The following is a 26,362-nucleotide window of genomic DNA, read 5'->3' on the forward strand; positions in this document are numbered from 1 at the left end:
AACAAGTTAGGCATGATATCTGCAGTAACAAGTGGGAGAAATCCTCGGTGAAAATCAGCAAAGGCCAAAGACCTACGATTTTGTCTATGGCTCAGGAATATTTGTCTGTTTTAATCTGGTCTACAGATCAGAAGTCTAAGAGTTCACTTAGCAGACAGTCCTTGCATTTCACAGCCCAGTAGAACTTTACAGGGCTGGTTACCATCTGCTTGCTGCGTACATTCATTTGGAAATGAGCGCCCCCCCCTCCCCCCGAGAACTTGTAGTCCTAAAGTAGAACCCAGCTGTATTTGGTAGACTGGAAACACATTTCATGGAGACTGACTCTCTCACTGGCAATTACTGTACATTCACTGCTAGACTGGGAGAACTAAGGTAGTGTGTCTATGACTAAAGCTTGTGGAAGTACAATGAACTAACTAAATTAGGTCTGACCAGCACTTTCCTCCTAAATTCATAGTTTGTCATACTGCACTGACTAGTATTACAGTTTGGTGCTAATAATCTAGTCTGCTGTTTACCTCATGATTGTACCTCACTCTGAAGAAGAAAAAGATTCCAGAGAATTAGGCAGCATGTTACATAACCGTATATCCGGTGCCAGATAAAGTTGAATGTATTAAAGGTACACAAGATGTGCATTGCAGCCTCCTTTCTCTACGCTTTCAGTAAATTACATTTTGTGCACCACTTTTGTAGATGTGTGTTGCTAGTGGTGCAATTTGACATAACCCACTTTGAAATGGACGTAAATCAAAGTGCACTAGAGAACTTATGGTGTGTGGCAGCAGGACCATGTGGACATTTAGTTTACTGCAGTCTCGTACAAAGTAATTTATACCTCAGCTTGCGGCGCACACGAGATGTTTGTCTAGAAAAGCCATGAGGCTTTTACGGTATTTAAAGTTTTAAGTAATTGACATTAACTAGGTGGCACTCAGGCCTCAAGGTTTGATGTTTTCGGATATGGCAGGGTAGTAAAACATTTTGATGGGACTAATATAGATGCTTTCAGGATCAATCAGCTTTACTAAGAACTGGTCCTGGCCATTGTTTAGAAAGACTTTTTAATTCCCAAATCCCAGCACCACTGCCCACCTGAATCTAGCAGCCACCTCCCTAAGCACTACCACCCATCTGTCCCCTAATATAACCCAATAAGACCATTCATCAGCATTCAGAGCCAGCAATCTGGTGCATGTCCCTCAGGACTTGGGAGAGTTTAGTAAGGAGGTTGCCTGCCTGCCTGGCTTAGTAAAGAAGTAGGTTTGCCATGGCTCATTCTTGTAACTCAGTTCTTGCCCTATGATTCAGCATCCTGCCTCCTTTTTATTAAAAAAGGAAATGAACTCATCTTCTCTTTCTGTGTCAGACAATTAGATTAGGTTTCTCATTGCAGTGCACATGCTAGGAGTGTCCTGTAGGAGAGACACGTGTAAAGTGAGGCCTTTCTCTTCCATTTTATTGCTCACACAGGAAGAGGTGTAGCAGCCATCTGGACTGAAACAAAGAAGGGACCTGATTCACAATTGGTTGTGGTAGAATTACACCAGCAAAAACTGGAGTAATGTGATGTTGAATCAGCCCCAAGGAATCTAGTGCAAAGTGTTTCAGACTAATGTATTTATTTATCATGGAAAATATGATAATTGTCAACCCACTGAAGACTGCAGTTGTATATCTCATGTTCCTGTGGCCTTCCATCAGCGTGTATCATATAGCAGAGTTACTATAAGGAGTCGCTATTTCTCTCCCATTGGAGATAAGGGCACAGTTTTCTCCCTCCCCGTTAACAAATTTCCCTTTCCCTACCTCAGCTGTCACAGAAATGTAGGAAAGTAGCATTTTGAGTTAATCCTGTGGCAGGAGCAGGCAAGAGGGTGGGAATGAAATTCAGTACCAGAGCAGCAATTTGAAATATCTGATTCACCCAGTTACCTTGAAAAATCTGTGTACAGCTCATAAGTAAGCAGAGTTGGCTTTTTCCATTATATTAGAGTGATATTATTGAGGGTGGTTTCTATTGCTGTCTAATGAAAACATTTTTAGCCATTTTTCCACCATTTTTGCCTAAGCCAATTTTGAGATACCTGGGTTTCAGACTCTGCATTAATAAAATAGAATTGGTGCTTCTTCTATCAAATTTAATTGTGTATACTGTTGATCCTGGAATTTATTTTAAGTTCTTTTAAGTTTCTTTTGGAATGCCCTGTATTAATTTTTACAATATACAATATGAAAATGATGGACTAGATATGTCTCTGAATGAATTTGTCCCATTTATACAGTATGTAACGTCTATGTAACTGTATATTATGTTAAATGAAAAAAATATCTTTAGTGCAATGTTATAGTTGTGAGATTCACTTCTGTAATTTTCTGACATTTGAAGTCAAAGTTATCTCAAAATTAACTTAACAAGATGGCTCATCTTATATTTTTATGCTATCATCAGCGATCCCTCGAGGTCGAGGATGGTCTCTTTATTTTTCATGGGTCCTTTGGTGACTGAGGAGTCCAATTCTTGAGTCACAGGCTCATTGGCAGACATTGCAGGTAGTGTTGGAAGACAGAGTAGGGCCACGATTGCTGCGTGACAGTTATCTTTCCTTTCTTTTCTGGCATTTTTCTGCAACCAGGCCAAGGCAATTTTCTTCAAAAGTGGACGTTCCCTCTCTGACAAGCCTTCACCAGTTATCCCTATCCTGGGCTGCTGTCTCCCAGTGTGTGGTGTCGATGCCACATCTCTTGATGTTTATCTTGAGGGAGTCTTTAAAGCGTTTCTTTTGGCCTCCCCATTTCCTTCCTCCTTTGGTGAGTTGGGCGGACAGCAGTTGTTTTGGTAAGCATATATCAGACATGTGCACACAGTGCCCGCTCCACCTCAGCTGGTGCTGGATAATCAGGGCCTCAGCACTGAAGATGGCCTCTGTGAGGACACTGACATTAGTGTGATGATCCTCCGCTTTATGATGAGGATCTTCCAAAGAAAGTGCTGGTGCTGGTGTTCCAGGTTTTTCAGGTGTTTTCTGTAGGTCAGCCAAGTTTCACAGCCATGGAGGAGAGCTGGGATTACAACTGCTTTATAAACTAAAAGTCTAGTATGCGTTCTGACGTTGTGATTGTTGAACACCCGGCGAGACAGCCTGCCAAAGGCAAGGCTGGCACAGTGAATTCTGTGCTGAATCTCGTCATCTGTTCTGCCCTCTGTGAGAGATGGCTGCCAAGATAGGCAAAGTGTTCTACATTGTCCAGTTCTTCTTTGTCGATGTAGATCCTCCTTGCTGGGTCTGATGATTGACCAGGGACTGGCTGGTGGAGAACTTTTGTTTTGCTGATGTTCAGAATTAGCCCTAGGCTTTTGTAAGCTTTCGCGAAGCAATTAAGGGCTGTTTGTAAATCCTCCTTTGAGTGTGCAACTACAGCACAATCATCTGTGCACTGGACTTTGTTTATTGTTGCCGATATTACTTTAGTTCTGGCATGGAGACGAGAAAGGTTGAAGAGGTTGCCATCAGTCCGATATTGGATTCCAGTGCCCTGTGGTAGATGGTCTTGGGTTAATGTTTTCATAGCTGCTTAGAAAATGGAGAAAGGGATGGGTGCCAGGACACAGGCCAGTTTGGATGACAAAGGGCTCAGAGGTGGAACCGCTGCACAGGATGGAGGCAGTCAGTCTGGTCATGGAGGAGTCTTGCAATGGTGATAAATTTTCTTGGACAGCCAAACTTTTACATGATTTTCCACAGAGCCTCACGGTTGATAGAGTTGAAGGCTTTGGTCAGATCGATAAAGGCCATATACAGCTCCTGGTGTTGTTCTTGACAGTCTTCCTGCATCTGCCTGGCTGCGAAAATCAGGTCACTTGTGCCTCGTGATGGTCTGAAGCTACACTGGGACTCTGGAAGTACTTCCTCTGCAAGAGGGAGCAGGCGATTCAGTAAGATTATAGCAAGAATCTTCCCAGCGATGAAGAGGAGGGCAATGCCTTGATAGTTGCCACAGTCGGCCCTGTCTCCCTTTTTGAAAATGGTGACGATGTAGCATTACGTAACTCAGCAGGGGTTTCTTCAGTGCACCAGATTTGGAGGAGCAGCAAGTGAAGCTTGTTAGTTACTGTTTCTCCCCCGACTCTCAGTACCACAGCTGGTATGCCATCAAGACCTGGTGCTTTATTGTTCTTCATTTATTTAATTGCTTTGCAGACCTCCTCAGGTGTTGGTGGGTTGGCAAGAGTTTCCCAGATTGGGTTTTGAGGGATGGAGTCGATGGTGTCGTCAGTAACAGTTGATTCTCGATTTAGAAGCTTTTGTTAGTTTTCCTTCCAGCACTCTTTGATGGATTCGTTACCTTTAAGAAGGGGACTACCATCTTCGGATCTCAGAAGTGTGAGACCACATGAGCTTAGTCCATACAGGGTCTTTGTCTCACAAAAAAAGCTCCTCATATCATGTCTGTCAGCGAATGTTTGGATTTCTTTTGCTTTGTCCTCCCACCATTTGTTTTTGATTTCTTGGATCATCCTTTGAAGTTCAGCTTTGAGCTGATGGAAAGAGCTGTGCTTCTGACTGTATAGTGGTTGGTTTTGCCAGTCACAGAAAGCTTTTCTCTTCTGGTTTGAAATGGCTGTAATCTCAGTGTTGTTATTGTCAAACCAGTCCTGATGGCGGCAGGTAGCAAGGCCAATGCATTTCTCACAAACCTCATGAAGGGTCTGTTTTAGGACTTCCCAGTCTTCTTTGACACGTGTGTCGTCATTTCAAGGTGTGCATATGGCCAGTTTTCCACTGAGGAGTGTTTGGAAGTTCTCTTGGTGCACTAAGGATTGAAGTCTTTGGATGTTGTATTGCCATCTGTATGATTTGGATTGATTTCTATGTTTCCGTGCAATCCTGATGGACATGACTTACCTCACCAGGCAGTGGTCAGTCCATCAATTGTCGTCTTCTCTCATGATATGAGTGATTTGGACATCTTAGATCCTGTGTTCTTACAATGACATGGTCTAGAAGGTGCCACTGTTTTGAGTGGGAGTGTTGCCAAGTAGTTTTGTACTTGTTGCTTTGTCTGAAGATTGTATTTGTGATCACAAGGTTGTGCTCTGCACATTGGCAGAAAGATGCCATTGGAATTGGTCTTACCCACTCCTTCCTTCCCAATGGTGCTATTCCATACGTTAGAATCTCAGCCAACTCTTGTGTTAAAGTCCCCTAAGAGGATTATTTTATCTGTTTTTGGAATGGATGAAAAAATTTTATCAAGGTCAGTGTAGAAGGATTCTTTCTGTTCTTCTTCAGCGTCAAGTATTGGTGCATACGCACTGATAATAGTGGCAAATGACTTATTGACCAATTGGATGCGGAGGGTCATAAGGTGCTCATTGATGTCGACAGGGAGATCAGTCAAGCGGTTGACTAGAAGGCTCTTGATCGCAAAGCCAACGCCGGGTATTCGCCTGTCGCTTGCTGGTTTTCCTGTCCAGAAGAAAGTGTAACCGCTGCCCTCTTCCCTCAAGTGGCCTTCATCTGTACGTCTTGTTTCGTACAGAGCAGCGATATTGGTGTTGTACCTCAAGAGTTCTCGGGCAACAATTGCTGTTCTGTGTTTGCGTCTTTCGCTTTTTGATTTGTCTAGTAGGGTATGAACATTCCAAGCGACAAGAAACATTTTTGCTTTTCCACTCATTGGGAGTGATCCCTCTGGACGCAGGTATCCAATCAGGTATGGTGGGATAGCCTGTGTTTGGGACACCTTTCTAGCCCCTTCTCCACATGGGGTGAGCGGAGGGGTTCCTAAAATGGCCTGCTCAGTCATGACCACTGCTGCTGAAAATGCCCCCTAACCCAGTCCAGAGGCACATGACAACCATCTTGCGGTCACTGCCTGCATGTGGGTCTGTGACTAGAGACTGCTGGTGACCTTCACCTATCCCCATCGCCATTTGCCCATCGCCTCAGGATTTTTAGGGGGAGGGGGAGGGAAAAAGTTCTTCCTGTGAAAGAAGCCTGTGTTTGAGTAGTTTAATGTGGGGGAGCTGATGCGCACCAGCAGCCACACAAATCTTGGCGGAATAGGCACCTATGTCCGGTGTCAAGGAGGTCCAAGACAACTGGGGAGGTCTCCTCCATTGCAGCCTTCATCTGCCCTCACAGCCTGCTTCATCCACCTGTTCTGCCGTTGAGGTCTTATACTGGGTTGTGTTGTGCTGGGCTGCACTTTGGTACCTCGCCTTCGACCTCACCGCCATGGGTGAGGAGTACAGGAGTACAGTACCAGGAGTACAGGACTCCAGATGCATCGCTCTCTAGGGTTTTAAGTATACGCAAGCTTCTCCACCACGTCCAAGTGGCGGCCCGAGGAGAAGTTTTATGCTATACATTAATAACAAAGGATGCAGTTTTGCTAATTCGAATTATATTATCAGAAACTTGGATTGTATAGACAAGAAAATATATATAAATATATATATATATATGACAAGAATATTGCCTAAGCTTCCTGCGGTTTCCATCCTCGGCCATTAGAGCCGACTCTGCCACTTGTGCTGTGTGTGGAAGTCATGGCTGCTGCTTGCAGTACAAAGAAATAGTAAGGGAGGAATTGTGATTCAGAGGTACCTCTCTCAATCACAAAGCCTCCTGAGACAACTAGAGTAGTGCAGTTTATGCACCACCCCCTTGCTTAGAGCTGTGCCTACAGTCACAGACAGCCCTTGGTTAACAGGCCATTTAAGTTCCTTACTGTAGACCTGTTCATCTTGAAGTAAAACTTCTAAGTTCCTTGAACCACCTACCTAGCTTCACACTGGCATACAGTGTGTATGTGTTTAAGTGTGGCGCTGTAGATTTAATGACATTTTTTCTACTATGCATGCTCAGTACTAGAGATGACCAGATTATCTACAGTAAATAGTCTCAAATTCATTCATTACTCATAATTCTTTCTAAACTGCCCCACTGAATAATCTTGGTCTACAGATTATTCAAATATTTAACATGCAATATCACAATAGAAGATACTGTTTGCGCATCACACTGTAACTTATGCTATTTACAGAACTAACAAACATGTCATGGATTTTGAAGTGTATATTCAATCATGTTAGTAAAATTCAATTTGTGCTGAATTTAATTAGTTACATAGGTCACCTCTTCTGGGAACAGAAGGAATGCCAGGTAACTTATACAGTTAACCTACATGGGGTAAATTGTGAATTTTTCTATTTGAATGTATAATGTAAATATTCACAGAAAGTAAAGATGAAGGATTGCAGAAAATATCAAATCAGAATTCACTTTCTACCTCAAATGGGTAGCTGCAGATGCTCCTCCGCCCCCCCCCCTTACTCATCTCCACTCTGTATGCAAGTTTCAATTCAAGTTTTTAAATCAAAGCCACTTTTTCTAAATAAGCAAAAAGGACTAGTTTCAAACTTCAGCTGTAGCTTTATTTACTTTTTTCTTTTGGAGTGGGAGGGAGGAAGAAGTTTGGACTCAAAAATGACTGCAGAGATTTTGTTCAGACTTTCCAGAAGAATTCATTTGCAGGTAGACACCAAGGACGGAAAATTTCAGGCCCAAATGTGAATTTTTCGGAAAGTATGTGAAAATGTGAGATGATAATTGAAGTTAAAATATAGTGAGCTCTAACAGAGACCTGCTGTAATCAAATCATAGTTTCACCAGCATGTGTATCATCTACATTACATGATATACGAATAACTATTCTGTATTCAAGAATAAATATATGTAGTGGTATTTTGGTATGCTTGTATATCTGTCACTGGAATATACATCATTTTGTAAACCTAGAAACCGAAAAGAAAATGTTTAATTAAAACAAGTTAATACGGTACATTGAAAGGATATCATGCTAATAAGCAGTGAGATAGAATGCAGTGCTTTTACATTTTTTGGTTTTGTTTAAGTAGAAGTAACACTCACTAGAACTCTTTCCTTAACAGGTGGTTTGTTTTGGATGCAGAAACAAGAGACCTGGTTTCAATACACACTGATGGTAATGAACAGCTTTCAGTGATGCGCTACTCAGTAGGTAGGCAAACTTCCTGTGTATTCTGGGCACTTCACTGTAATTGCATGTTTTAATTCCAATAAAATAGGTGTTTTTCCTGCACTTCTCTGGAATTGTTAAGCTATTAATGTGTTACACATCAAATTACCCTACAATAATAGGGAACTGCAGAGCTTTTAAAAAATTGCTTAAGATCATAAACAAAATACATGTGTAAATTAACAATTACAGCTTCATTTGCATTTTGCCTGCACTGGAATTCAGTTTTATATTTACTGTTCTATCTCTGCAAACATCACTGTTGCCTAACACAGCACCCCATTGTATAGGTGGTTGTGATGTGATGTCATCATTTCTTTCAGGGGAATTCAGTAACTCTAAACTGAATGTAAAGGTAAGGTAAATGAAGCAATGAAAGCTTGATTTTAAGACGTATTTGTAACTTTTTAAGTGTGCCCAAACATTCTTTGAATGTTTTAAGATCTTAAACAGCTTTTATTGTATTTATTATTCACTTAAGTTTTAAAATGTATTAGTACAAAAACAATAAAGTTAAATTCAGGTGTCTCTCTCTCTCAAACTAAAGGCCATTTGCTATTAATTATTTGTGTAGAGATTATGTGGAAAGGTATCCTCTTACTGAATAAAACCCAAGGTCATCTTATGAGAGTCTGACAAACGGGCAGTAGTTGAATCCTCTCTTCTGACTGGATGGAAGAGAAGTGTGGCAAGCCTGTTTCATGTTTGCTGTTGCATAACATGCCAGGTAAATTGGGCAAAACTTATCTCTACTGCTGCCCTATTTACCAACAACAGCATTTCATTTCAGAGCACTCACATTCATTGGTGCTACAGAGGAGTTTGATCATGTTCCCAGGCAGTGAAATGGTTAATAGTACCAAGGACCTTTATTGTTATTAGAAAACAGCTTGTAATGTTTAAATACTATGCTACGGTGACTTTGTTGAAGATGTTGTGAAGTTAGCCTTTGATCAGCATTGGTTCATGTGTAATAACTTTACATTTAAAAAAAATAAACTGTTCTTTGGAGATAATCTCCAGTGAATCTCAAAACTGAGAACTTTAGGACTGCATGTTGTCAGCCGTTATCAGAAGTCCAGTGCAAGCTGAGGATTCATTAGCTAGCCTAGTTCCCTGTCCAATGATAACCCTGTTTATCCAAGACATAGTGGGAAGCAAACTCACTTACCCCATAATCACAATCACCATGAAAATAGGGGAAAAATAGGAGACCAGTTGGAAAGCAGTATAGTTAGTTCCATGCTCTTGGGTACTAGCTCATTCACAATTGTATGATTGATAATAATGCATTGGTATTAAATATGAAATCATTCCAGTTCAAAAAACAGTATGTTAACATTATTACACTATTTTTTAAACTTCTATTGTAGATGGCACCTTACTTGCAGTAGGATCCCATGACAACTTTATTTACCTCTACGTAGTGACAGAAAATGGAAGGAAGTATAGCAGATATGGAAAGTGCACTGTAAGTTCTTATCCAGCTGTGTTTAATGATAGGCTATACCTTTTGGTAACAATGTTTAACTTTTTTTTAGTGTTGGATCCATCTCTATAGATTAACAATAGTGACAATATCCTTTTTATTTTTGGCAATCAATATCTTTCACTGGTTTTAAATGTAAATATGATTTGTAGCAAGAAATTATTAGCAAAATGAGGTGAAGCCTATTGCCTATAGTATTGCTTTTTAGACACGCCTCATTATTTTTTCTTTCAACTCAGAAGCTACCCATCTGATGCAAAAGCTATCTTGTGTTTATACAAAGAATGTCCTTCTTGGAGGTGTTGAAAGTTCAGCATTTGTTTCTTTTCTACTGATATAGTATCCCTGCCCTTTTATAAATCTCCTTGGCATGTCTTTGAGCAACATTATTAGATAATGTAGTTAATGAGTTGCATTATTTCATAAAAATGCTATCAGTCTGATGATAAAGACCAGCTTTCATGCATACAATAACAGTGGACTGATAATATATAACTGTACATAAAACAGTATCTGTCTAGGATCAGGAGAATCAATTTGGAGATCTCTAACTATTATTACTATTATAACATTTTAAAACAGGGAACTGTTACGATCTAGGGATGAAATTCTACCCTGGTGTAAACAAGTGTAATTCCAGTGAACTTCCTGGCATTGTATCTCCCAAAACCTAGTCTGAATTTGTCCTTCAGTGCTGAATAGCCACCCAACATTACATTGCTGTACAAAAGCAAAATATTGTGAGTAAAAACTGATCCTTAAATTTGGTATATCCTTGTTCTTCTTCGAGTAGATGCAGCCATATATTCTGCTTCCTTCCTGCTTAGGCGTGTGCACACCTAGTGCACCGGAAACAGAGTACTTTGCCTAACAGTACCTACTAAGGCAGCACTCGTGCCCTGTGGCCCTAGACCCTCCCCTGGCCTTATAAGGGTGGTGCCACCCCAATTTCCTCAGTTCCTTCTCACCTCCCGTGGCTAGAATAGATGATCTGTGTGGTGTTTCTCACCTCATGCTTTGAGCCTCAGTTCCTGAGAGAATTGTCTTGTATATAGTAGTTAGTAATACCTTAGGTTAGGTTTAGAGTAGTTGGCTGCCCTGTGTGATGCCCTCACCAGGGTTCAAGCATTGTCTGTCATGTGTGGAGAGGCCATCCCGACAGTGATCCCCACATGAGGTGCTTGTTTTGCCTCGGTGAGGGACATACTAAAGAGCAGTGTTCCATCTGCAGGTTATTCGCTAAGAGGAGTCAGGTGGCAAGAGACTGGCGGCTGAAGCAGCGCCTAGTGGAGCAGGCCATGAGGCCCACTTCAGCCCCAAGGCCCTTGTCGCATCAGCAGTTGCCTTCAGCTCTGGCAAATGATGCCACTCCATGCTCAGGCTCTGCCATTTCCCTCAAGAGGAAGAGATGTCATTTCCCCCTTCCCTGGGAAAAGGTCCCACACAAAGAAACAGAACCATTCTAGGACTTGGGGAGACTTATCCTCGTCTCCTAAGAGGAGTGGTGCCTGGCACTGTACTCCCTCTGGCATGCGGGCTGGAGCAGGTCCTTCCTACCGCTCCCCGATACCACTCCGAGATCAGCCAGAGCCCATACAGTTGGCTCCAGTTCCAGCAATGGGGTGTCCATCGAGTCCAGGACTGACATCGGCACTAGTGCAGACTGTCTTCGCACAAGTGGCATACCAGGCAGCATCAGACCTATTTTGCTTCTCAGACCCGGACTCTCCACTGGTTCAAGAGTTTGCTGCTGCCATGGCTTCTACCACCTCATCCTCCGTTGTACCTTTGGTACCTTCTGGCCATGTGACAGAGCTACCGGGCTTCTTAGTACGGGTGTTAGCCTGGAGACTTCATCCAAAGCTGGCTTGTTTCCAGGACATCCTGGAGTACTTGTTACACCTTCAGTTTCCTGGTCTTGTTCTTAGTTCACTGAGAGTCCACCTGATGGCGATTTTGGCATTTTATCTGCTCATCTATGGGAAGTTGGTGGCAGTAAGGTTCTTGACAGGAGTCACTTGTTTTCACCAAAGGTAAAAGAGCCTTTGTGGGACCTTAATACTGTCTTAGCAACAACTTTCTGTCTTGCGGCAAAAACATCTGCAAGGAGAGTGAGGGAGTTGCAGCTTTTATGGTGGAGCCCCAGTACACACAATTTGCTAAAGACAAAATACCCCTGTGGCCACACCACAAGTTTTTATCTTAAGTGGTTTCCCAGTAACACCTGAACCAAGCTGTGTATTTACTAGTGTTCTTCCCTAAGCAGCATTCAACACCAGAGATCAACATCTACACACACTGGATGTCAGGTGACGTTTAGCTTTTTATCCAGCTAGGACCAAGTCATTCTATTACTCATCTCATTTGCTTGTCTCATATGCAGACTGAATGAAGGATCAAGCAGTCTCTTCAGAGTCTATGTCCAGGTGGATAACTTCCTGTATCATGGCAGCATATGAATTAGCCCAGGCTGTGCCCCCTCAAAGGGTGTGAGCTCATCCCAAAAGAGTCCGGGCAATGCTGATGGCCTTCCTAGGTGGCATTTCTATATTAGACATTTGAGGGCTGCCAGATGGTCCTCTGTGCATACTTTTGTAAACCACTATGCCACTCCTGCTGCATCCAGATCAGACGGAAACTTTGGGAAGGCAATCCTACAGTCCTTACAAATAAACTCCAAGCCCCACCTCCTGTGAATACTGCTTGTGAGTCACCTAAGTAGAACACACAATTGCATCTACTTAAAATAAATAAATAAATGAAAGTGGTTACCTGCCTGTAACTGTTGTCCTTTGAGATGTGATGCAGATGCAGATTCCACGACCCACCCACCGTCCCCTCTGCTTTGGAGTCTGTACTTCTGACTTGAGATGCAAAGGAAAGGAGGGGGTGATGCTGCCCTTATATGGACAGGGGAGGGGTTAGGGCGGCAGGATGTGAGCATCACCACTATGGGTACAGCTAGGCAAAGTTCCAGCTCTGGTGTACTGGGCGTGCACACACCTAAGTAGTAACTGTAAGTAGAATACACATCTGCATCACATCAAAAGAACAGTTACAGATGGGTCACAGAGGTTTTTTTCTGAGTTTTGCAGACCCTTTAACATGGCTGAGACTGAAACTGCTCTTGATGAGAAGCAGCAATTTCAAAACATAGCATAGGTTTATTTTACTCAAGTCTGAATTTAAGGCCATGGTAATAGAATGCTGTCTTTTCTGTGTGCGTGTGTAATACAGTAATAGGGACTTGATTGGGGCTTCTAGGTGACACCGCAACTAAAATAATAAATAAAACCTTTTAAAATATTTAAAGTTAGAATAACAAGGATACAGTCCATATTTTAGACATATTTGCAACATTTTATGGATTTTAATAAGTTGTGTATTTTGTTTTACAAGTATAAGAAAGCTTCTCAAACTGCTACATCAGTTTGAAATATTTGTTTCAAATTTGGGGGATGGGAAAAAATTATCCCTGGGATAAGACTATATGCCTGACTCATGCCCAAAATTAATGTGCCAGGTAGGGTTTTTTATTGAAATGTTATATTTGTAGTGGAAAAACTGAGCAAATCTTAATGGGTATTAGCATGCCCTGCAGTAATATACACTGCGTCTTTCCTGAGATGTGTTGTTATTAACAAGGGATGTTCAGCTGAGATAGGATATGTATTTCTAACCATCTGGATTATAGGCAGCACAAGAAGTATAGGGTCCTGTTACACAGTCAGTGAGTGGTATGTCCCAAACTATAAAAATATGTCCTCCACTGTTCCCTCTAAGTTGTGTGTGTGCGTGCGCACACAGATCCTAAACCCCACGCACACGGTGAAACACCGCGCGTACAAAAATTTGCACAGAAGCACAATTTGCACAGAAGAAATTTTTGGCGCACACGGACTGTCAAAAATTAGAGGGAACATTGATGTCCTCCCAGTTCTCTGCTCTAATCAGCAGACAACACTCTATTCGCCACAAGTTTCAGCTGTTGAAGCAAATGTATATACAGTATATGTTGGCCCCTTCTGAAGAAATTTTAAATTGGGGGGAAGGGAGAGAGTTTGTCTGCTATTAATATATTTTTCTTTGAAAAAAGACTGAGATTCTTTAATGTTATAATCTCATTTGGTTTCACTTTCTTTTGAATAAGTACAAGAACACACAAAGCTTAATCCTTTGTTGGGGAAAACAGAAGTCAGTCAATGATGTTGATGTATGGTCACTGTTGTATTTACAATTCAGCATCCATTATGGCTCTGTGTTATCTTTCAGATTGCCCAGGGGCATGTGTGAGTGTGGGTGTGTACACATACATGTACAGAGAGAGAGAAGATCTCTTAACAAAATCTTTTCTAGTTCACCTTTTGACATGGATAAATGACCGGATAATATTGCCTACTAGATATTCAGGTCTGCTTGGGGAAGGGAGAAGTCTTGCTACTAGATAGTTGCTGCTCTCTCCCTTTTCATGTCCCTTGTAGTTTTCCACGTTAAGAACCTCAGATTTCTTTCTGCTATGCTATTTCCATGGAAAGTCGTGTTTTGCTGTTATTTGACAGTGTTTCAGCTGCACAACTTCTGCAGCCTGCACCCTTATTTATTCCACAGTCATTTTTCAACAGCAGCACATGATCTTGTAATTACAAAGCTCAGTTCCCTCTTAGCAGGGCTTCTATGCCTCTTTCGGCTTGTGCAGAATGCAGCAGCACATTGGCTTACTGGACTGAGCAACCATCCTATGATCATATTACATGCATCCTGTATTCCTCTCCGCTGGCTGCCAGCAAAGGGGTGGATATATATTAAGCTGGTATTTAACAGGGAGGGATCTGGTTATGTTCAAGGCTTTGAACACCTTCCTGGCTAGTATATGTCCTCTGGCACCAACGTGGTTTTTTTTGTTTGTTTGATTGTTTTTTGGTTTTTTTGGCAGAAGGGTGTGGGGGGGCGTTTCATACCACAGCCTGGCAGGTGATCCCCAGGTTATATAAGTAATTCCTTCTGACAATCGGCCACCATTCATTTCTTCTAGCTGGTAAGCATTGTTTAAATCCATCCAGAAGTGTTTTTATATTTGAACTAGGGCTGTCAATTAATCGCAGTTAACTTACGCCATTAACTCAAAAAAAGTAATCGCGATTAATCGCACTTCTAACAATAGAACAACAATTGAAGTTTTTTTAATATTTTTGGATTTTTTTTCTCCATTTTCAATATTGATTTCAGTTACAACGCCCAGAATACAAAGTGCACAGTGCACATATTATTATTTGTGATTACAAATATATTCACTGTAAAAATGATAAAAGAAATAGTATTTTTGAATTCACCTCATACAAGTACTGAAGAGCAAACTCTTTTTCATGAAAGTGTAACTTAGAAATGCAGATTTTTTTTTGGTTACATAACTGCACTCAAAAACAAAACAGTGTAAAACTTTAGAGCCTACAGGTCCACTCAGTCCTACTTCTTATTCTGCCAATCACTAAGACAAATAAGTTTGTTTACATAGACAGGAGATACTGCTGCCTGCTTCTTATTTACAATATCACCTGAAAGTGAGAACAGGTGTTCACATGGCACTTTTGTAGCCAGCGTTGCAAGGTATTTACATGCCAGATATGCTAAACATTTTATGCCCCTTCATGCTTTGGCCACCATTCCATAGGACATGCTTCCATGCTCCATGGTGCTCGTTAAAAAAATAATGCGTCAATTAAATTTGAGACCGAACTCCTTGGGGGAGAATTGTATGTCCCCTGCTCTGTTTTACCCGCATTCTGCCATATATTTCATGTTATAGCAGTCTCGGATGATGACCCAGCACGTGTTCGTTTTAAGAACTGTCACAGCAGATTTGACAAAACGCAAAGGTACCGATGCGAGAGTTCTAAAAATAGCTACAGCACTTGACCCTAGGTTTAAGAATCTGAAGTGCTGTCCAAAATCTGAGAGGGACGAGGGGTGGAGCATGTTTTCTGAAGTCTTAAAAGAGCAACACTCTGATGCGGAAACTACAGAACCCAAACCACCAAAAAAGAAAATCAACCTTCTGCTGGTGACATCTGACTTAGATGATGAAAATGAACATGTGTCAGTCAGTACTGCTTTGGATCATTATCAAGCAGACCCCGTCATCAGGATGGAAGCATGTCCTCTGGAATGGTGGTTGAAGCATGAAGGGACATATGAATCTTTAGCGCATCTGGCACATAAATATCTTGCAACGCCAGCTACAACAGTGCTATGCAAACGTCTGTTCTCACTTTCAGGTGACATTGTAAACAAGAAGCAGTCAGCATTAACTCCTGCAAATTGTAACCAACCTTGTTTGTCTGAGTGATTGCCTGAGCAAGAATTAGGACGGAGTGGACTTGTAGGCTCTAAAGCAGGAGTGGCCAACCTGAGCCTGAGAAGGAGCCAGAATTTACCAGTGTACATTGCCAAATTGTAATACATCAGCAGCTCCCCCACCCTGCTCCCAGCGCCTCCCAACAGCCCCACCGATCAGCGCCTCATGCTCCCTCCCTATACCTCCCGATCAGCTGTGTCATGGCGTGCAGGAGGCTCTGGGAGGGAGGGGAGGAGTGAAGGAGGGGGAGCACTGTAGGCTCAGGAGACGGGGCAGGAAGGGGTGGAGTGGGGGCAGGGCCTGTGGCAGAGCCAGGGGCTGAGCAGTTAGCACCCCCCCCCAGCACATGGGAAAGTTGGCGCCTATAGCTCCAGCCCCAGAGTCGGTGCCTATACAAGGAGATGCATATTAATTTCTGAAGAGCCGCATGTGGCTCCGGAGCCACAAGTTGGCCACCCCTGCTCTAAAGTTTTACATTGTTTTATTTTTGAATGTAGGGTTCTGGGTCCAATTTTGTTCAATAGCTTCATCAATGATTTAGATAATGGCATAGAGAGTACACTTATAGTTTGCGGAGGATACCAAGCTGGGAGGGGTTGCAAGTGCTTTGGAGGATAGGATAAAAATTCAAAGTGATCTGGACAAGCTGGAGAAATGGTCTGAAGTAAATAGGATGAAATTCAAAAAGGACAAATGCAAAGAACTCCACTTAGGAAGGACCAATCAGTTGCACACATACAAAACGGGAAATGACTGCCTAGGAATGAGTACAGCAGAAAGGGATCTAGGGGTCATAGTGGATCACAAGCTAAATATGAGTCAACAGTAGAACACTGTTGCAAAAAGAAAAGGAGGACTTGTGGCACCTTAGAGACTAACCAATTTATTTGAGCATGAGCTTTCGTGAGCTACAGCTCACTTCATCGGATGCTGAGCTGTAGCTCACGAAGCTTATGCTCAAATAAATTGGTTAGTCTCTAAGGTGCCACAAGTCCTCCTTTTCTTTTTGCGAATACAGACTAACACGGCTGTTACTCTGAAAACTGTTGCAAAAAAAGCAAACATCATTCTGGGATGTATTAGCAGGAGTGTTGTAAGCAAGACACAAGAAGTAATTCTTCCGCTTTACTCTGCACTGATTAGGTCTCAACTGGAGTATTGTGTCCAGTTCTGGGTGCCACATTTCAAGAAAGATATGGACAAATTAGAGAAATTCCAGAGAACAGCAACCAAAATGATTAAAGGTCTAGAAAACATTGAAAAAATTACGTTTGTTTAATTTGGAGAAGAGAAGACTGAGAGGGGACATAACAGTTTTAAAGTACTTAAAAGTTTGTTAGAGGGAAGAGGGGGGGAAAATTGTTCTCCTTAACTTCTAAAGATAGGACAAGAAGCAATGGGGCTTCAATTGAAGCAAGGACAGTTTAGGTTGTACATTAGGAAAAACATCCTAACAGTCAGGGTGGTTAAGCACTGAATAAATTGCCTAGGGAGGTTGTGGAATCTCCATCATTGGAATTTTTTAAGAACAGGTTAAACAAACTCCTGTCAGGGGTGGTCTAGATAATATTTAGTCCTGTCGTGAGTGCAGGGGACTGGAGTAAATGACCTGTTGAGGTCCCTTTCCGTCCTATGTAGAACCAAATCATCTCTGAATCACCTGACAGCATCCTAATTAAGCAATATTTCTATCCCAGCTATACATTGCAGCTAATATAATTCGGATCTCTATCCATTAAAACTGGCTAGTTAATTGCTGCAGCAAATCATGGGGCTGGATTATACACTCCTTATTTCTGAGAAGTCTCATTTTACCCACTCTTAAGCCATGTGAAGAGCACCTAAATATTATGGAGATGGGCAACTCATAACAGTTTGTAATAATAATGTGAATGGTTATCATTAATCTTAGATGTCTAGATCAAGTAGATTTCCAAATAAAATGAGGTGTACTTAAAATGTTCTTTACACATCTAGAAATATAGAAAAGGTTTTCATGATATTCCCTATACTTAAAATGGAGAATATCTCCAGAGCTGGAAGGAACTTTTTAAGTGTGCTCAGGGTATGCTTATAGCATGATTTAATTATTATTCATCATTATCTGTCACCTATTCATTCAGGGCCACAAACATCTTGATTTTTACTGTTGCTTCAAAGAAGGGTAACTTGCAGTCTGAGCCGTGGACATTGTGATCCGTGGATTATGAATTTACCACCTGCGTCCATTGAGGCAGATAAACATGAGCAATGAAAGGGGAGGCTTCTGTCCAGCCAGATATTTTCAATAGCCAGTTATAAGTGCACAGTGTGTGAAAGGAAGTGTGCCTCTCTGTGGTAGCTGTTGAAGGAAGATTTTTATTGGAATATAAAATTGTGCTGTTTAAAATATTATGACAGCGTTTTATGTTTAGATTCATCCTGTCACGGTTGCTTGCTTCAAGGGATTTTCCAGCACAGAGTCCCCTTGCCAATAGCTTTGTTCACCCTCCCACCACCCCAAGGAATTTTAACAGCTGCCAAAGGTCTGGCAGGATTTAGTAAATGGCTGTCCAATTTTTTTTTCCATGTTGGAGTTAGTTTGCAACTTTTAAGGTTTTGAAAAAAGAGAGAAAAAAACCCTGTCTCATTTTGTGTTTAATTTTTTTCAGTGTATTGTAGTTCTCATAAAGTACAATGCAGCCTTTTCTCAACTACAGTATAGATCTGTCAATCAACAATAAATTAATAACCTCAAAGGCCATGACTAATCCTAAAGTACATAATATCATCAGGACTAGTCATTTTCCTAAATGTAGCAAGTGCTCTAGGGGATCCTGTGGCAGGTCGGAGAGCAGAATGATAAATATATCTTTATATACATGCTGTATAATTTTGCAAGAAACTCAGCAGCCATCACTGATATTTATGTAAGAACTTCGAAGGATACATTGTGTGGCTGCTAAGAAGAGGGCTCACTGGGAGGGACCATGTGCCAGGTCCTGAGTCATAGGAACACATATCTGCAGAGGGAGATGGGGCAGAGAGACTGTCCTCAATGCCATGCACTAGACTAGAGGATGAATGGAGGTGGGGAGGCCATCTTCTGGTGGATATGGGGGAGGTTCATTAAGGAAAGGAGAGGGAAGAAGAGGTGGAAGACTATGCAGTAGGGGAGGGAAACAGGAACCAAGTTTTACTCTTCTTTGGTCTGTAAGGATAATTTAACTTTGTCCTTACCTGTCAAGGTGTTAGGAACCCGTTCACAAAATTACAGACTCCATTATATGGACTAAGGCCTGGATATCTTTTGGATTTTTTCAGAAATCCAATCTATGTTAAGTAGATATACCCCCTAGAGATACATTTACAGATGGGAATATATATGAAATTAATAAAGCCATCACCACATTCTCTCTCCACAAGTGTAAGGTTCATTCATGAATATCGAGAACCTGCTCCAATGAATTTTGACATTAACTTAAATAAGAACAGGATCAGGCCTAAGGGTCTTTAACATAAAGGTTACCATGAGTGTGGGTTTATCAGTTACACTGATGACCTTGTGTACACAGGGAAGAGTGACTTTGTGTTTTGGCACTAGTTGAATATGCACATGCTGTAAGGCAAATAGCGGGGATTAGTGACGGATATATAAGGTTATGCTCATAATGCTAGCTATTGATCCATCAACCTTGCATTGTGGATGTTTGCCAAAGTATTCTAAATACTTAGGAAAGTCGAGGGCTGTAAACTAAATGCTGACACATACATGATTTAAATCAACTTTAACATCTGAAAAAGTAAGATAGTAGTTTTGGATTTTGTCAGAAGACTGAAACAAAGTGCTCCATTACAAAGCACGCTCAGCAATGCTGACTGATGTCACAGTTCATGTTTTACACAAGATTTGGCTAGAGCATATAATTTGGCTAGAGTTACTCGTTTTAATGCTATGTAAAGAAAGGCTCATTTGAATACAAGATTTCATTTGTAATCTGGTTTGACTAATCTTGTTAACTAATTCTAATGAATACTTTGATATTAACTTGGTTAATTAATTTTGCCGCTATACTATGTAGATGCAGATTTCTAGGGCCAGATTGTGTTTGGCTCGAACACAGAGATGAATAGGAAGGGGAAGCACGCAAGGAGGCTCCTACCCCATTACCCATCACATCACACTCACAGTTCTTGTGTTCAGGGGATTGCAGGAGCTGTCCCCTTCATAATTCTGCCAGAGGTACATATTGCCACAAAAATGTGGAGAAAAAGGTGGGGCAATGCCCTCCACCCCCACCCCTGCCAGTGGACAGTCAAACTAGGGGAATATGGTGCAGACACTGTTAGGGTGTAGCCGCAAATGTGGTCCCAGAACTCATCATGGAGTGATGCAGCTTCCCAGGACTGTGCCCATTGGCGTGGTTAAAACCTTAAAATTAGCCATACAGCCATTGTTTAAATAGTGCTGTGGCCTGATTCCACAACCTTTCCTCAAGTGAGTAATCTTTATTTGTGCAAATAGTCTCATTAGAGTCAATGGGAGGCAGGGTTACTTGTGTGATTAAGCATTGTAGGATTAGGCCCTCTTGTGCAGTGTATTTGTAGCTGACTGGTGGCAAGAGCAATCGTTATTAGAAAAAGAACAATATTCACAGCAAATTAATCTGATAGCTCATATCCCTGTGTATATTGTAACTTGAATTTTTCCTGCAAGAATTTTGCTCAAATTGAAAACTCTTGGTTAAATTATATTTGCTAGTTCAAAGTGTTTTCTTAAGGCTATAGTATATATTTATCTTTCTGTAGTTTTCCATATCCACTTGCTGTAGATTTACAATCTAATAAAAATCATACTTGTTCAAAACTAAATACAGCAAAACCAGCGTTAGCTGGCAGTCCAAGAAACCAGCAATGTCAGTGGCCTAGCAGAAGTAGACGTTTACTAAAGGTCAAACAGAAGTGTACTTGAATCCTTGACTTTAAAGGGACTTTAAATTGGTCCCTTTAGAAACAGAATTGCATGTTAAAGGTTGTATTTAAGTGGAGGTTTCAGTGTAATGTAGCCATGCGCAAGAAAAACCTTGTTTTTCAGAAATCAGTTATAAAGTTATGATTTCATTCTGCAGTTGGATTTCTTATTATAACTTGATCAGTGTAATAATATAGACGATCTGGAGGGATTTAAAATCTGCAGTGCAGTAATCTGAAATTACAACTGTGCAGGTGTGCTTTTTATAAAGGTGTTAATTGACGAGGCTAGATCAAAACATAAAGCAGGGGTCAGGTGCAGCTTTCTTAGTAAACACAGAGCATACAAATCCTGAGCTCTGTAATCTGCAGCCTTTCAAGATATTACCTCACCCACCTTGTTTTTTTCTGCAGTCATTTAAGAATTGGTCTGTATTACATATCTGTCATGTTTCTGAGTTTCAGTGTGGATTTATAACTTACCCAGAGACTGTTCAGAGTTGTGAACCATTTCCAAATAAAAAGCTTCTTTTTTTTTTATTGCAACTTCTGGATTGATTTTCTACCACCTGAACAAATGTAGTATTCCTTTTCCTTCCTTATAAAGGGGAATTTTGAGCCCTTTTGAGTAGTTTACAGTGCTGTTCCATAAAAATAAGAACTGGTAGCAGAATGCAAGATTATTGGCAAAATTGTATGAAAAGTTCAACTTGCTGCAGCATGGACAGTGTAAAAATAAGTGAGCTTCCCGTGAGTCTATGCTGGCTTCTTTGTGGTGTTGAATCTGCCTGATTTATAAAAGCAATGTTTATAAGACTTCGAGCTCATTTATTTGTAATCATTTCATCTTCCTTAAAAGAGAAAAGTAGGAGGCAGCTATTGGAATTCTTTGTTCATCAGAGTGTCAGTGTTCTGTATTGCTAAGGTTTGTGGGCCACATTTCCAAGAGAGCCCAGCACCAGTAGCTCCCACTAGGCTGAATTTTCACAAGAGCTCAGCTCCTGGCAGCTGTACATTTCTGAAAATCCAGCTACTTACTCAAGTGCCTAAACAGGAGCTAGGCTTGTCTAAAAACCCAGTTGCAACTGAGAGTGCTGAGAACTTCTGAAAATCTGCCATTTTCCTCTACCTTTAGTAATGCAAATTCATGCATTTAGTCTCATTGCCCTATCAAAAGACAATTCAACAAGATTTGTTTTTCCTAATTGACTGGTTGTAAGTAGAGCTCTGCTCTGTCGTTTCATGAACTCATCCACACTTGAACAACTCGTCTGCTTGGATTAATTTGTACCATGAAGGGACAATATTATTACCAAGGAAAAATCCACTTTACTCTGAAACTCTAATAGGTTACAGGAAAGGCACTTTGCCAGATTCATGTTTGTTTAGTCATTGGCAAATGTTTCTCTGTGTAATGAGAATCTTTACAGGAATGCAAATGTTTGCAACAGATCCTGGAAAAAGAACAACTCATTACTACTTCTGATTTTAATTATCCTATGCCTTGTTAATTTTTAAGCCATCACTGGACAAGTTTATGTTTTAAATTAAAAGTTTCATGTTGGCATTATTGTGTTATTCTTTAGGGACATTCCAGCTATATTACACACCTTGACTGGTCCCCAGACAACAAGTATATAATGTCAAACTCAGGAGACTATGAAATACTATACTGTAAGTATGAAATTAAATTATATGTACTGGACAGAAATTTGCCTTAGCAATCATAATACATGGAAGAATGTATGTGGTCAGGGCTGTCTGTGCAAAATGCTTTCTGACAAAGGAACTAATTTGAACTTTTGTAACCTGATATTATTCAGAGCTGTGTATTACCTAATGGCACTTCCAAATATAGTTTACTTCTCTACAAGGTCATAAATCAGGATAACAACTTAGAATTTACAGAACAAGTGGCACTAGGTTGTGATGTTGCTCCAAAAGGTTTTGCACTTCGAAAATAGTATGTATACGTTGTCTATTTTGTATCAACAGTGTGATCTATTGAAGTGTGTAAGATTTGAAAGAGAAAAGCTTGAACCAATAACAGGATTTATTTAGCTGTATAGTAATAGCGTTGGCATACCTTCTGATTTTCTAAATGTATGTGTTTATTTACCTAGTAGATGTATCTAACAACTATGCAGTATCACACCTAAAGCAAGGTGAGCTGGTCAGAGCACAGACGTTTTAATCTATTTTAAAAAATAGATTTTCCCACCTATTCTATTTGAAGGAAGTCATCAGTCTGGAATTGATGGGTTGTGGCTCCTCTTTCTTTACAAGCATGGAGAACCACCCCTCAGATATGAAAAATGTCTGCACCTTCACAGGTCTATTCCACCGATTACAACTCAGCTGTGAGCTGAGAGTTCTGTATCGGAATCTGCCCAAAGTTTCTGTGACTGTAATTATCTGTGCAATGAGGTGAAGGGCTACAATCCATCAATGCCAAACTGCTGAACTGAAAGACAGAATCATTCCCTTTCTGGTTACAAGGTGAAAGGGGATTGAGACTCCCATGACAAATGGTTCCTCACTACCCAGAATCATGATTTTTAAAGTAAACTTCCTGAGTGAGTGACTGACTGCTAATTCTAGCAAGTATGGGGTCTGGCAGCATGAGGTCTGAGATGTTGAAACATTTTATAAAGCACTTAATGAGGGAGCAAAGGAATAAGGGGTGGGAGGTAGGTCCCAATTCTGATCTTAGGCCATTGTAAATTAGAAGTAATGGAAGGTGAAATTGAAGTTGTTGGAGATACACAGGTGTAAAACCAGTGTAAATGAGAGAAGAGTCAGGCTCTTGGGTCCAAAATAAAGCTCAGAAGTACTTGGAATTTGGTGAAGGATGTCTCCCACAATGGAGGAATCTAGTGCTGGCCTTGTCATTAGCTTTCCAGAATGATTCAAAAATGGTTTAAAAAATTGAACTTAATTAGTTTCTCCAACATTCTTAGTGTCTTCAAGGAACAAAATAGGTGGATCTAATTCATATGCCATTACTGTTAATTCACTTCTTTTAAAGGGGACATTCCAAGTGGCTGTAAACTTATCAGGAATCGTTCAGATTGTAAGGACATAGATTGGACGACGTACACTTGTGTGCTAGGGTTTCAAGTGTTTGGTAAGTACCATTTAACTTGCTTTTAACTTGCTTTTATCCTTCATTTTGTTTAACCTCTATTATGCTAGATTTTATAATTGGAAATACTTGATTAATGATCATGGACAGTAATTGGAATGTCAGTACAGAATTTCTTCAGTTACCTCCTGGTAATATTGTTATCAGATACCCCCAACAATTCCCTTATGTCTGACACACCATCCCAGGAGACTGACCGCAGTGCTGGTCTTGTGATCAATCTTAAGCAGGATGTAGCTCTTTGAAGGTAGATATTCTCCATAGATAATACATATTCATCTTCCATTTAATATTAAAGGTTTGGGATTTTTTTGTTCTACTCATTGTAGACTCCGGAGTTTGGGCCTTGAGCCATGAACTTTTGTGTTTTGAGAGATGGTACTGGGGATGGGAATAGGGAGGAGAGAAAGTACAGTGAAGATCTGAGGTGTATACTCTGTACTGTGTCGTCCATGACTCAGGAGGGTGGCTACACCATTTGAGGACTACAATCAAAGAAAAGAAATGTGCCCTATGTCTGCAAAAGAGGAGTGCTTTAAAAAATGAAACAGATTTTTTAAAACAAATCTACAAAAATGTAAAGAACGGACAGTGTTGTGTGATTTTTATGCCAAAACTCAGGGCTGTGGCTGAATAGTTCAAGTTATTTTCTGCAAAATGGCATTCTGTCAGTCCTAAGTGAGAGCCCTTCTGAGAAGTGTTGAGAGATATTGTTCAACCTGCCAGTGTTGTGAACCAAATCATGTTAGCAGGGTGCTAAATGTTTCACGTTCACCACTAGCACAAGAGATCTGCCTCTGGTGTTCACACTTATATGAAACATAAAAAGTAGGTAGAAGCAAGTCAGTAAATCCTTGGGAGTGAGAGAAAAGAGCGTGCAAAGCTTTTCTTCTTGGCTAGTGGGAGTTCAGTTTTCAATGCCAATTTATTTGCTGGAAGGAAGAAAATGGAGAAATGTTTTTTTCTGAATGCTTACTCTTCATGTAGCCTTTGATGGTGACCACATACCCCCTCTGAGAGGATCTCCTTAATACGCAAGTGCTCTAGAAGAGCTACATTTAAGTTGGTGGCTACAGTGATGCCCTTGTACGTCAAATAAGCCAGGCACCTGATAGTTTGGTCTTTATAATTGAAGACCTACAGTCCTTTCTCTTTAGGGGTGGACAGTTGAGATATGCTGGAACATCCCTCTGGTGTAGGTGAACAGATACCTACACTGCTGCTGCTTGGTATTTTGATCAGGATTCTGGCTCCTGTTAATTTTTCAGGCTAATGTAATGTTATACACACACATGTTTATCCAATCTCTGTTGATGGCATTCAGAGCAGATGGCTGCTTTCTCCTGAAGCTCTGAGTGTGTAAGACTGGATTGGTTAACGATATTTGTCTGCAACTTTGATTTCCTAACTTTCTTTGCTGTTATGGAGCAAATACTGAAAGAGTGGAAACTGTACCATGAAGGAATGGGTATTGTTAGTGGCTCACAGGAGATTCATCAGGTAGCAATGAGGAAGCGCAAGGAACCAAGCTTTCAGCATTTTCACAAGAGCATAATGTCCTGGTCAGTGAGCAATGAAATACTTTAAAGGAGGAAGACGGACTGAATCAGGCCTTTACCCCCTGTGATGTTATGATTGGATCTGAGGCACTCCTTTGACATTTTTTCTACTTTATATTTTGAGTTAATGAAAGATGCCATCTTGCAAGCACTAAACCTACAGCAGCACTACATTTAGCAGCATAGCAGATACAATATGGGCAGCAGCTGTATCCGATTCCCTGCTCTTTCTCAGAGGTGCCCTTCTTCTGGATATAAAGGGACAATGTCTGGAGATGCAAGAGGAATTCTGTTTCCATGCTCAATCAGTCATTCGCTATACTGGTGACATTGCATGCAAGAAAGTCAGTTGTGGTTGTACCAGTATCTGTATGATTTGAACACCTATTCACTCTGATTTGGATTTAGACCACCAGCTCATTCTACTTAGCAGCCATCAGATAGGAGCGAGTGATGACCTGGGCAAATTCAGTTGAGATGACATGCAGATGAACAGCTCTGTATCTCATTACCAGTACCCTATGCCATCCAGGCCCTTTCTTTCTGTTGTGTATTTTAAACTTCATTTCAGTTGCTGGTAATTCTGGTCAGAGTTTCTGGTTTTATCTCCATTCCATCCAGATTATTATGCACTTTTACTATTATGTACTAAAGTTTTTTATTAAACTTAACAGCTCTCAGATTCTTCAGAGTTCTAAGGGGTCTTGGGTTCACAATGGAAAGTGAAATCTGAGTGATACTTCTGAATGAAATATCCACCAGTGACTCACTTGTGTGTTTAAAAATAAAGTGAGCAC

The 26,362-nt window shown here is 40.9% G+C and overlaps 1 protein-coding gene across 6 annotated transcripts in view; it reads left to right on the top strand.

Annotated features, from left to right (window-relative positions):
- EML4 (EMAP like 4) overlaps positions 1-26,362 on the top strand; it is a 257,731-nt gene that overhangs the window by 224,665 nt on the left and 6,704 nt on the right. For all 6 annotated transcript variants that reach the window (XM_073339049.1, XM_073339047.1, XM_073339048.1 and 3 more), the window contains 4 exons: positions 7,964-8,052; positions 9,444-9,541; positions 22,448-22,535; positions 23,890-23,988. In XM_073339049.1, the coding sequence (XP_073195150.1) occupies positions 7,964-8,052; positions 9,444-9,541; positions 22,448-22,535; positions 23,890-23,988 (374 nt within the window). The remainder of the gene's footprint in view (positions 1-7,963; positions 8,053-9,443; positions 9,542-22,447; positions 22,536-23,889; positions 23,989-26,362) is intronic.

The sequence above is a fragment of the Lepidochelys kempii genome, chromosome 3, assembly GCF_965140265.1.
Source record: "Lepidochelys kempii isolate rLepKem1 chromosome 3, rLepKem1.hap2, whole genome shotgun sequence".
NCBI classification, from domain to species: domain Eukaryota; kingdom Metazoa; phylum Chordata; order Testudines; family Cheloniidae; genus Lepidochelys; species Lepidochelys kempii.